The 12940-nt window shown below is 42.2% G+C and overlaps 1 protein-coding gene across 1 annotated transcript in view; it reads left to right on the top strand.

Annotated features, from left to right (window-relative positions):
- The window catches only part of LOC143294569 (uncharacterized), a 61166-nt gene that overhangs the window by 22466 nt on the left and 25760 nt on the right, over positions 1 to 12940 (top strand). The window contains 4 exon segments of the mRNA XM_076605945.1: positions 2052 to 2224; positions 4875 to 4926; positions 9931 to 10015; positions 11715 to 11783. Of these exon segments, the coding sequence (XP_076462060.1) occupies positions 2052 to 2224; positions 4875 to 4926; positions 9931 to 10015; positions 11715 to 11783 (379 nt within the window).

The raw sequence follows: 12940 nt of genomic DNA, 5'->3' as shown, positions 1-12940 counted from the left end.
ACCGGATGATGAAGCAGTGTCAGTGTGTCCAGAGTTTCCTGATGCAGCTCCTCCCCCCAACAGATAAACACACAAATTCGCCCTTTCCTCAGAAACAGAGGTTGTGATCGCCCTTTTAAAAGTAGCAATTTATTTCCTGGTAGGTGTCAGGTGTGTGTTGTTGCTGGTAATTGTTCATTACTGAGCGATTTACTCTGGCTAAGAAGAGGCCGTTCTTCGTTCGACCCAACAAGAGGGCACCATCTCGTAATCACAGTTTGAGTGTATGTTGTTGGTAGTAATTTTCCACCATTGAGTCTTATCTTCTGGATGTTAAGAGGTATGATCACTTTTGTGAATACGATATTGTTGCCAGTTGTTTTATGGTTATTTTTTTCAACCTGCCATTTTCCAAGAGCATGTTATTTTCCATTCATTGTGGAAATGTACAGTCATGCTGGTGTTAAAGGCAGCTGTGACAGAATAAAACATGGGAACACGTGAACATATCCATTGTCTGTGATTGTGAAAGGTGTAATTGTTTAGCTTTGGAACCCTCTCGTGTTAAGAAAATTGCTTGGCACATGCAGTGCTCAAGGGGTGATTCTTTGAACTGTAATGGCAGTTTCCTAGAAGTTACATCATTCAGTTTGGTCAGAGAACAGTTGCCTCGGTGTAGAAAGTTGCAGTTTAGCATCTGTTGTTGTCTTGTGTCTATGTCTGGGATTTAAAGGACTTTAATCAATCCAACTTTGAGTGCGTTGCAGAGCCTCAAGGTCCAAAAGCAAGCTACAGTACAAGTAATTAATTGATCTGGGTCACAGGAAGTACCTGAACCCACAATTGGTTCTCACATTGCAGCAGTATCTGCTTAGTTTATAGTTATCTTGTTGGTTATCTTTGTAAACTCATATTCTTGATTTCTTTTTTCTTTTTTTCTTATCTCTCTCTCTCTCTCTTTCTTTTTTATATATATATATATATATATATATATATATATATATATATATGTATGTGTGTGTGTGTGTGTGTGTGTGTAGAGAGTTTTAATCTGGCAAAAGAAAAAAGAAGGAATGGTTAACATTTGATGGGTGTCTTAACCTAATGTGCTTGAATGTGACTGTACTTAATTTTCTTTTTGCCAGGTTTCTTTCATTTCAGGTTCTACAGGGTGGATACTGCTGGTGTTTTCAGATGTGATATGTCCCTGCATGGTCAGCTTGGCTAAAAGCAACAATGATGATAATGATAATAATGGTTTTGTAATGTGTTCTGACAAAGACATGGGGGCCATTCAGTATGAATATTGCTAATGGTGTAATGGTGGTGCATGTTGACAGAGCCATGTGAGCCGTTCAGTATGAATATTGATAATGGTGTAATGACGGTGCATATTGACAGAGCCATGTGAGCCATTCAGTATGAATATTGACAATGTTGTAACGGTGGTGCATGTTGACAGAGCCATGTGAGCCATTCAGTATGAATATTGACAGTGGTGTAATGGTGGTGCATGTTGACAGAGCCATGTGAGCCATTCAGTATGAATATTGACAGTGGTGTAATGGTGGTGCATGTTGACAGAGCCATGTGAGCCATTCAGTATGAATATTGACAGTGGTGTAATGGTGGTGCATGTTGACAGAGCCATGTGAGCCATTCAGTGTGGATATTGATAATGGTGTAATGGTGGTGCATGTTGACAGAGCCATGTGAGCCATTCAGTGTGAATATTGATAATGGTGTAATGGTGGTGCATATTGACAGAGCCATGGGGGCCATTCAGTATGAATATTGACAGTGGTGTAATGGTGGTGCATGTTGACAGAGCCATGTGAGCCATTCAGTATGAATATTGACAGTGGTGTAATGGTGGTGCATGTTGACAGAGCCATGTGAGCCATTCAGTATGAATATTGACAGTGGTGTAATGGTGGTGCATGTTGACAGAGCCATCTGAGCCATTCAGTATGAATATTGATAATGGTGTAATGGTGGTGCATGTTGACAGAGCCATGGGGGCCATACAGTGTGAATATTGATAATGGTGTAATGGTGGTGCATGTTGACAGAGCCATGGGGGCCATACACCTGATTGCTGTGGGCATCAGCAAGCTGTGGGCCATGGTGAAGAGTCGCATTTTCAAAGACCAGGCGTCAGGATCATGGTCCGGTCTCTCAGGGGCCTCGGAAAACGCGCGCAAACGCTTTGGTGTGGAGGAAAATATTACTTTACCGGCAACAGGTAAGATACTGTTCTTGAAATGGAATGTTTATATGGTTGTGATAATGGGCTTTTGAAAAAAGAGTAGATGTATACATGAAAAGGGTAAGAAATGTGTGTTTGCATATAATTTTGATAGATGGGTGCACACAAGAAATTATAAGTGTTATGGTAAACTGATGCATGCATAGTTCGACTTGTCAGAATTGAATATGAATGTTCAAATCATGTGAGAAGATATACATTTGTAACAGTGTCCTTTTCTGGTTGACATTAAACATTGAACTTGCTTTCTTTAGACACCTTGTCAGTACAGACTGTTGATATTTTTTCCCTGGAGACTGAGCACTGTAATTAAAAGAATAAATTGACAAGTGAAGATTAAACCATATCATTCTGTTTTAATTTTGCAGCTTCAGTGATGATATGGATACTTACGTAGTGCCTATCCTCAGTCAGTCAAAGACCAAGCTCTAAGCACTTTACAAACACTGGGTCATTTGCACAACAGGCTGCCTACCTGGGTAGAGCCTACTGAGAGCTGCTTTTGGGCGCTCATCATTTGTTTCCTGTGAAAGTGTTGAATTTATGTTTTTACCATCACATGAAATAAGTTAGTGTTATTTTAACTGTCATATAAAACAAGTGAGTTATTTTCATTGACAAATTGAATAAATGAGTGCTATGTTTACCATTATATAGAATGAGTGAGTGTTATTTTTCTTGTAAAAAAATGAGCATTATTTTTGTGTCACATTAAGCAGTAATTGTTATTTTTACCATCAAATGAAGTAAGTGTTATTTTTACCATCAGACAGAATAAGTAAGTGTAGTTTTTACTGTGATAAATTGAGTGTTATTTTTACCGTCTTGTGAAATGTGTGGGGTTTTTTTTTTACGGTCATATGAAATAAGGGAGTGTTTATTTTCACCATCATATAAAATAAGTGTTATTTTTACCATTGCATAAAATAAGTGAGTGTTATTTCTTTTGTCGTACGAAATAGGTGAGTGTCATGTTTACCATCATACAAGTTAGCTTTACTGACACATGAAATAAGTGTGTGTAATTTTTACCGTCCTATGATTTATTTTTACTGTCAAAAAGAATGAGTAAGTGATAATGATAAGAAACTCTAGGGAGAGCTGGACAATACAGTGTCTTCAGAGAAAAATCCCCCCTAAGTCAAGTGTTTCAGCCCTTAACTCCTTATGCTCTAAGGGTGTTGGGCTGCATCCAGGTCATGATTACTGGATGCCATTGTATTGCTGCCTTTTTTTCCAACCTGGTCCTTAACAGGTTTGAACCCGTGCGTCCAGGGTGGTCACCACTTCAGAACTGAGTCACCTTTCTGGCAGACGTTTTAACCACTGAGCCATCATACGCCTAGTTTGAGTAGGAAAATTTAATCCTTATGAAGTTTAATTTCATTCCTCCTCGACCAGATCCAGCTGGAACTATTTTCTGCTGCTTCTGCCATTGCCTTGAGAGCCCTTGTCCTCTCTCTGCCAGAAATCAACAGCTGTTTCATGGGGCTGTAAACAACCCTCTTGCACCAATCTCTATGGCAAAGACTTCGGCTTGGAAGCCAGATTCTGTCAGACTGCTAGCTTGACTAGCATACTTCTCGGCCTTGTTGATGTGGGCTTCTTCGATTCTGCTTTTGTACAGTGAGCTCAATCAGAATCGCTTGTTTCATTGCCTTGGAGTGGAGTACTATCTCAGGTCTCATGCCACTCTTGCTGATGATTTCCACATTTCCATGTTTTGGATGTTACAGCTGTTCCTGGCCAGACTTTTTTGCCTTCTGCAGAGAGGAATTCTACTGGAACTTCTGGTGGTGTGGGTGCTCCTTGGGCAATTTCTTTTAGCACTTGGTTGTGCCTCCATGTGTACCATCCTTGGCTTGACACCGCTTTGCATGAGCTGAGAACATGTTCCACTGTTTGTTTGCCATGGCAGAGTGGGCAAGCAGGGTCCTCTGCTTTCCCCCATTTCATCAATTTTGTGGACTGGACTCTTTTATCATTCTCTTCCTTCTTGTTCTGTATGATCATGTCTCTTTTTGCTTTCCACTTTGTCTTGGACCACCATTCCATCTTTGTTAATCCAGGCCCTGTCTGTTGGTTTAGATATGTCCTATTATTTCCTTTGTCTTGAGAGACTTTCTTTCGCTGCACTGACTACCTCCCTGACTTTCCATTTGGTGTCATATACTGTACCATGTCAAACTGATGCAAACTAGGCCTATTGGTTTGCTCTGCTTGGCCAAATTTCGCGCGGCTAACAGTGAAAAGATGGGCCCACCGCTCTCAGCCAATCAAACGCCTCTAAAAACTATAAGCGCTTAATCATTCCTTTGGCCAAGGCTCTCCTGAGTCTTCGAGCATGCTGAGAAGTCTTGCCTTGCCTACCTTGTATTCTTTGACAGTGGTTTTTTGTTGTTTTTTTAATCATCATATTGAATGAGTGTTATTTTTACCGCCATATGAAATAAGTTAGTGTTCATATTAATGTCAAATAACATGAGAAAGTGTTTATTTTTACTATCACATGAACCTGAGTTATTTTTACTGTCATATAAAACAAGTGAATGTTATTTTTGCTGTTATATGATAAGACTACATGTCATATTTAGCATCATGTAGACTACATGAGTGTTGTTTTCAGGGGAGGAGGCCATGAAGAGACTGCTGGCCTGCAAAGGGAAAGATCCATACAGGTGAGAGATGCTTTTGTTTTAAACAAACTTGGCACTTCACAGTTTGTGTCAAATATTGGAATGCATAGGCTGCCAGTTTTAAGACAGCACTTCACAGTTTGTGTCAAATATTGGAATGCACAGATCTCCAGTTTTAAGACAGCACTTCACTGTTTGTGTGAAATAGTGGAATGCACAGACTGCCAGTTTTAAGACAGCACTTCACTGTTTGTGTCAAATAGTGGAATGCACAGACCGTCAGTTTTAAGACAGCACTTCACTGTGTCAAATAGTGGAATGCCCAGACTGCCAGTTTTAAGACAGCACTTCACTGTTTGTGTCAAATATTGGAATGCACAGATTTCCAGTTTTAAGACAGCACTTCACAGTTTGTGCCAAACACTGGAATGCACAGACTGCCAGTTTTAAGACAGCGTTTCACTGTTTGTGTCAAATATTGGAATGCACAGATTTCCAATTTTAGGATGGCGCTTCACTGTGTCAGATATAAGAATGAACAGATTTCCAGTTTTAAGACAGCGCTTCTCTGTGTCAGATATTGGAATGCACAGGCTGCCAGTTAAGACAGCACTTCACTGTGTGTGTCAGATGCTAGAATACCAGTTCAAAGATAGGTTGCATCTTGTGTTCAAACAGGTAGAGTGACTGGCCTGTTTGAGTATAAATATTATCCAGTGAAGTTCGAAGTGAATAGGCAGGGTTATAAATAGATCAGCAGAAGCAGCTTTTGGGCACAGGAAAGCTCCAGTTTTGATCTTTGTGAGGCTCGGTACAATTATGTTGATTATTGCCAGGTCAATCCTTTTGATTGTCATGGGTGACAGTCACATAATTATGTTCAGCTACACACACTCTACCGTGACCCACCAGTGCAGACACTGGCAGGGTCTGATTCCCCTCCTGGGCAAAATACTACCTGCATATCATCAGAATCTTTAAAGATGTTCTTTTGTTCAGTTATCAGTTATAGCATTGGATGTTTTGGTATTCTTTTTTCTTCTTTTCTTTGACTCAATGAATCTCTGTGAAATTACTGTAAAATCATTGTTTTGGGATGGTTTTTGACTCACTTGTGTAAACAAAGTGAGTCAATGATTTAACCCGGTGTTCGGTTGTCTGTGTGTGTGTGTGTGTCTGTGTGTCCATGGTAAACTTTAACATTGACATTTTCTCTGCAAATACTTTGTCAGTTGACACCAAATTAGGCATAAAAATAGGAAAAATTCAGTTCTTTCCAGTCATCTTTTTTTAAAACAATATTGCACCTCTGGGATGGGCACAAAATTTTTTAAAAAGAAGCCAAATTATATGCAAACTGCATTTACTGTTATATTTTTTTTATTCTCTAAACTTGGCGCTTTGATCTGATATTCTGACACAGCAACAAGAGCAGTCATTTTTATCATTTTTTGTTCCAACAGGAACTTCTTTTGCTAAGCATGGAAGTTATATTTATTTTGCAAAACGTTTTGGTGCAGATAGTAAAAAAGGGAAATTAATCTGTAATTAATGCTAGGGGACTTAATTTGCTTTAAACTGATCTTTCTCATCTTAAACATTACATTTTGAAATTACACTCAGTACATAAAAAGCTTGTGTGTTTTATTCTCAGTGTACAGGCTTTGTGCAGACACTGGTGACTACCGGGGCTTATACGAAGCCTTGAAGGCGGTGTACGGTCCCTCATACCAGGTCCAGAGTCCTTTGCGCAGCGCAGACGGCCAGGCGCTCTTCACAGACAAGACGTCGATCCTGAACAGGTGGTCGGAACATTTCCAGGCCCTCTTCAGAGCCAACCGCACGGTTCAAGACTCGGCAATTCTCCGCATCCCACAACAGCCAGTGAAATTACAACTGGACGAGCTACCAACCCTAGAAGAGACTGTCAAGGCCATTGAACAGCTGAAATGTGGCAAGGCAGCAGGGGTTGACGGAATTCCGCCGGAGGCGTGGAAGAATGGAGGCCCAGCACTACACTCCAAACTCCACAACCTCTTTGTCTGCTGCTGGGAGCAAGGCAAACTACCACAGGACCTCCGTGACGCAGTCATCATCACCCTGTATAAAAACAAGGGAGAAAAGTCGGACTGCTCCAACTACAGGGGGATAACTCTGCTCTCCATCGCAGGCAAGATCCTCGCCAGAGTCCTCCTAAATCGGCTGGTGCCTACTATCGCCGAAGAACATCTCCCAGAGAGTCAGTGTGGCTTTAGAGCCAACAGAGGCACCACTGACATGGTCTTCGTTCTCAGACAGCTACAAGAAAAATGTCGGGAACAGAACAAAGGACTGTATGCGACATTCGTCGATCTCACGAAAGCTTTCGACACCGTGAGCAGAAAAGGTCTGTGGGAGATCATGAAACGTCTAGGATGCCCCCCAAAATTCCTCAGCATGGTCATCCAACTACATGAGGAACAGCGTGGACAGGTCAGACACAGCAACAACCTTTCGGAGCCCTTCCCAATTGGAAATGGAGTGAAACAAGGTTGTGTCCTCGCGCCGACCCTCTTCACGATCTTCTTCAGCATGATGCTCCAACAGGCCACTGAAGATCTTGGCGACGACGACGGTATCTTCATCAGATACCACACTGATGGCAGCCTATTCAACCTGAGGCGGCTACAGGCCCACACCAAGACACTGGAGCAACTCATCAGAGAGCTTCTGTTTGCCGACGATGCTGCCCTCGTCGCCCATACAGAAGCGGCCCTGCAGCGTATAACGTCCTGCTTCGCAGAGGCTGCGCAGCTCTTCGGCCTAGAAGTCAGTCTGAAAAAGACGGAAGTTCTCCACCAGCCTGCCCCACGGGAAGAATTCCACGCTCCTCACATCAACATCGGTGAGACAGAGCTGAAGTCGGTCCACCAGTTCAGCTACCTAGGCTGCACCATCTCGTCTGACGCCAAGATCGACAAGGAGATCGACAACAGACTTGCAAAGGCAAACAGCGCATTCGGCAGGCTGTACAAGAGAGTGTGGAACAACAAACACCTGAAGAAAGACACAAAGATCAGCGTGTACAGAGCTGTTGTACTGCCCACCCTGTTGTATGGCTCCGAAACCTGGGTCGCCTACCGGCACCACATACGACTGCTTGATCGCTTTCACCAGCGCTGCCTTCGCACCATCCTCAGCATCCACTGGAGTGACTACATCACAAATGTCGAGGTCCTGGAGCAGGCAAAGACTATCAGCATCGAGGCAGTGCTGCTAAAGACCCAGCTACGTTGGGCAGGGCACGTGTCCAGGATGGAGGACCACCGCCTGCCCAAGATCGCGCTGCATGGCGAACTGTCCACTGGCCACCGTGACAGAGGAGCACCCAAGAAGAGATACAAAGACTCCTTGAAGAAAGCTCTCGGTGCCTGTCACATTGACCATCGCCAGTGGTCCGCAGTAGCCGCTGATCGAGAGACCTGGCGACGCACCATCCACCAAGCTGTCTCCTCCTTCGAAAACAACCGCAGGGCCAGCCTTGAGGACAAACGCAGAAGGAGGAAGAACCACGACGCTGCAGCCGCGAACCCAGACCAGACTTTCCCTTGCAACCGCTGCGGCCGACTCTGCTTTTCCCGCATTGGCCTTGTCAGCCATGAGCGTGCCTGCATCAGACGTGGACAACGCCCTTCCTAGATCTTCGTCAGCGAAGCCAGGCCATGATGATGATGATGACAGGGCTTTCACTGTGTTCATTCCCCCAAGTGGTCTTTTTCGGAAAATACTAAAATCAATACAACGAGTGGACTTTATAGATCTTTTGGCTGAACCCTGAAGGTCATAGGCAAAAATCAGTTGCGTACACATATTTATACATATTCAAAGCGCGTGCTCATATTCTTCGCGAACACGAACGACGCCATTTTGTTTCAGGTTGTTGACCTGCCCGTTCAATTCTATATTCAATTGACAATACACGATAACATGTGATGGAAAGTTGGAGAAGGAGACCATTAAATATTTATTCAGAGAAAGATTTGTGAACGCCTCATCACTTACTGGATTATGCCCCAAACTGCCATAAAGATATCCATAGAATCAGTCGGAATTCACAGTTAAAAATAATAAACCATGAGAGTTAATACCTTTGAATTGATGAAACGCAAAAATTTCCAGTCTTGACTTTTCTCAAAATGAAGTCCTTTTCACTTCATACAACATTTAGAACTACTTGTACTTGGCTCTACATGTTATTAGTTTAACAAAATACTCAATTTTCATATCAGCTTTAAAACTAGAATGAACATAAAAGTGAAATTGAATCAACCGTGTCAACCGGGTAACTAAACTTGTACACCTGTCTAGATCCAGAGAAAACGGCTAAATGTTGCAGTGTGATTGCGGCGATAGCCATGTCTCCTTTACCGCGGACTTAAAAAGAATTTTTAATTGTCCTAAAAGATTTTTTGAATGCCCAAGATACACCAGAATAATATGATTTGAACAGCGTTCTCACTGCGAATACTGCAATCAATTTATCGCCCTTTAAAAAAAGCATGTTTAAATATTGTATTTTTGAACGTCAGTTAAGGAGCCACGATAGTGTAATGGATAAGACAGTTTCTTCTCATCTGAACACGCGGGGTTCGAATCTGCTGTTAGGACTTTTTTTTTTTCTTTCTTTTTTCTTTTAACCCGAAGCTTTATAATAACAAATACAGAACACATTTTAACGATTAGATTTTTTTTTTTTTTTTTTAAGTGTATCACAAGTGAGTCTTGAAGGCCTTGCCTCTCTTGTTTGTTTTTTTTATGCTATTGTGGAAGCAGTGTTGAATCCTTCAAAGACAAGAACCTTGTTAGCAAAGGGACGGGTGTGGTGGGTGAGAAGTTCTGGTTTGAGGTGATTCCTCACTGTAATCCAAGAATGGAGAATTGCACAAGACACAAAACAGTAGTTGTTTAGCATTACTTTCTTCTTTTTTTTAATTTTTCCTCCTTGCTTGATTTTTGTTTTGTTTTTATTGCTGTTGTGTCATTGTGGTGTATTGTTTGTGTGTGCAGTATATTGGGCTTGAGAGCTGATGCTTCAGATGACGAGATCCGGCGATACTATCGTCGGCAGGCTGTGCTGGTGCACCCAGACAAGGTAAATACACAGCTGCCTGCCTGGTGACGGCAACACTGGTCATGTGGCCTGTGCTTGTCTTGTGGAGTGGAGTTTAATGACTTGTTGGAAAAGGCCTTCAACTTATTCACCCCTGCTCCCAAGCAATGCGCTGGCATCAAACTTTGTTTCAATGTTTCCATGGTCTTACATGTGCAGAAACTGAAAGGGAAGGGAAGTAACTTCCACAGGATTTCCAGCTGTGTCCACTCATCAATTTGGAGGAGGAAAAAAAGGTTGATTTCAGTATATTTCCTGTTTTTCCCCCCCATCAGTATGGCGGGTGAAGCCTGCTGATGCTGTAAGGTGGATGGCAGGTGAAGCCTGCTGAGGCTGTAAGGTGGATGGCAGGTGAAGCCTGCTGATGCTGTAAGGTGGATGGCAGGTGAAGCCTGCTGAGGCTGTAAGCAGGCTGTAAGCTCCCCAGGATGAATGGCAGGTGAAGCCTGCTGAGGCTGTAAGTTCCCCAGGATGAATGGCAGGTGAAGCCTGCTGAGGCTGTAAGCTCCCCAGGATGAATGGCAGGTGAAGCCTGTTGAGGCTGTAAGCTCCCCAGGGTGAATGGCAGGTGAAGCCTGCTGAGGCTGTAAGCTTCCCAGGGTGAATGGCAGGTGAAGCCTGCTGAGGCTGTAAGCTCCCCAGGATGAATGGCAGGTGAAGCCTGCTGAGGCTGTAAGCTCCCCAGGGTGAATGGCAGGTGAAGCCTGCAGAGGTTTTAACTCCCCAGGATGAATGGCAGGTGAAGCCTGCTGAGGCTGTAAGCTCCTCAGGATGAATGGCAGGTGAAGCCTGCTGAGGTTGTAAGCTCCCCAAGTCCAGGATGTCTGTCTGGGTGGGAGGTTGGTCTTGTCTTATGCTCTGAAGCAAGTCTTTGAACTGCTGTGTGTGTGCACACAGGCTTCTTGGAACCAGTACACCGCTGTCGTTATATATGGACTCATGTAAACATAGCCCCCCGTGGGTATGCTAGGGGTCTTTCAGTACGAATAGCATCCCCACTTTCTGGAAATTATGTGCTGTGAATTACCTCATTTCTATTGCTCTCTTTATTTCTGCCTTTTTTCTTCCCTCACTGTTGTCTGCTTTTTCTGTCTTCCCAGTCTATTCCACTTTCTTCTTTTTTCGAGCAAGCTTTCATACTTTTTACTCTTTTCCGCAGTCAATGATGTACTATCTGTGCTGTTTCGCTCTGGCGATTAGGTAGTGTGATTATAAACAATGGGATGGGCACTAGCTGTCCATTCTGCAGTTTTATTTGCCAGCAGGGCTTTTTTTTTTTTCTTCTTTTTTTTTTTTTTTTCTTTCTTTTTTTTTTTTTTGTATTTTATGTTTGGATTTGAAGTATTGTATTTTTTTTTTTTTTTTTTTTTTTTCCATTTTTACGATTTTTTGTTATCTGGGGATGATGATATTCTTATTATTATTCTTCGTCGTTCATGGGCTGCAACTCCCACATTCTCTCGTATGTACACGAATGGTCTTTTACGTGCAGCCATATTCTGTTTTCGGGGATGTGCATGCTGGGTATGTTTTTGTTTCCATAACCCACCGAACACTGACATGGATTACAAGATCTTTAATATGTATTTCTGTGTATAATGTTGGTTTTTCTCAGCAACTGCAGGCAGACTGAATTTAATTACAAGAGAGTTGATGTTCAGATTTCGCCTTTCTCTTTCAGAATCAGGAACCTGGTGCAGAAGAGGCCTTCAAGATTTTAGGACATGCCTTTGAGATGATTGGTGAACCTGTGAGTAAAGTTACTTAGATGAGAAGTTGCTGTTGTCAGTGTTTGAAGAACAATGAACGATGTTCATTTTAAAGCCATAATGTCACTGAAAGAACAATGAGGCCAGGAGAGTAAACTATTAAACAACTGAAAAGAGAACTATCTTCTTATGAAACGTACACGTTTTCAAGTCAGTGCTGCTGATGGTATAGAAAGTCCTGAACTACCTTTTTTGAGGAAGTGTCTGAGTTGTTCCATTGTACCTGCCAGCAGAATTTGTAGCATAGGGAGCATTTACTTGAAATTGTGTAACTTTTTATTGAGAGAGTTCTCTTTTCGTGTTGCCTGTCAGTATGTTATGCAATTTTTGTAAGGAACAAAATTGCTTCTTATCACCATAAATCTGTTGAAGTTGTTTCTATTCATTTTATATAACTCAGCTTAACTCACTCAGGATGTTCACAACTGTTTCAGACAAAGGGCCCCAATCGGGGTCTTATATAGCTTTGAATTTTTGGAATGGCACCTAATTTCCATAATGACATTAAAAGCTAAGAATATCTTAACTAACCTTTGAATATTTTAACCAACTTTTCCACTCTCCACTGTGACCAATCAGTGCAGTGTGTGTTGCTGTGCTCAAGAACAGGAGAGTTATTTTTGCGGTGACTGGTTCACGTGAACAGTGCGCGTCAACAGTGGCGTCTGACCCAGTTTTGTCTCAGTCACAAGCCAGACAACAGAATTAGATGAAGAGGCCCTGTCATGGCTATACAATGTTCTGAATTTAATCTGTTTCAAACTCTATGTGCTTTCCTAGATTCATTTACAAGTCATCAGTGTGGGCTAGTTTCAAACAAAGAATATGAATACTTTCATCATCTCACTGTATGTTAGCATAAGAAAGGAGGAAGTTTTTCTAACTCATCATGTACTGATCAGTTTGGAAGTTTTCAGTTCATGATTTCTAACAAATGGGTTGTCTGTGGGGAAAGTCAGGGGAGCTAACTGGCAGTACTAAGTTAAATGTTTGCCAACTGTAGTTGTACAGCCACTGGAATACAGCTTTCATTATCAGTGATGTTGGGCATTAGCATGAACGAACAAGATTAATATGTTGTGACTGGTCTGACTGACTGTAAGGCTTATGCAATGGGGAAAGTAACAGATTGAAGAAC

The sequence above is a fragment of the Babylonia areolata genome, chromosome 20 (assembly GCF_041734735.1).
Source record: "Babylonia areolata isolate BAREFJ2019XMU chromosome 20, ASM4173473v1, whole genome shotgun sequence".
Taxonomy (NCBI): domain Eukaryota; kingdom Metazoa; phylum Mollusca; class Gastropoda; order Neogastropoda; family Buccinidae; genus Babylonia; species Babylonia areolata.
Note: the sequence above shows the minus strand (reverse complement) of the source record. Positions and strands in the feature narration are given on the sequence as shown.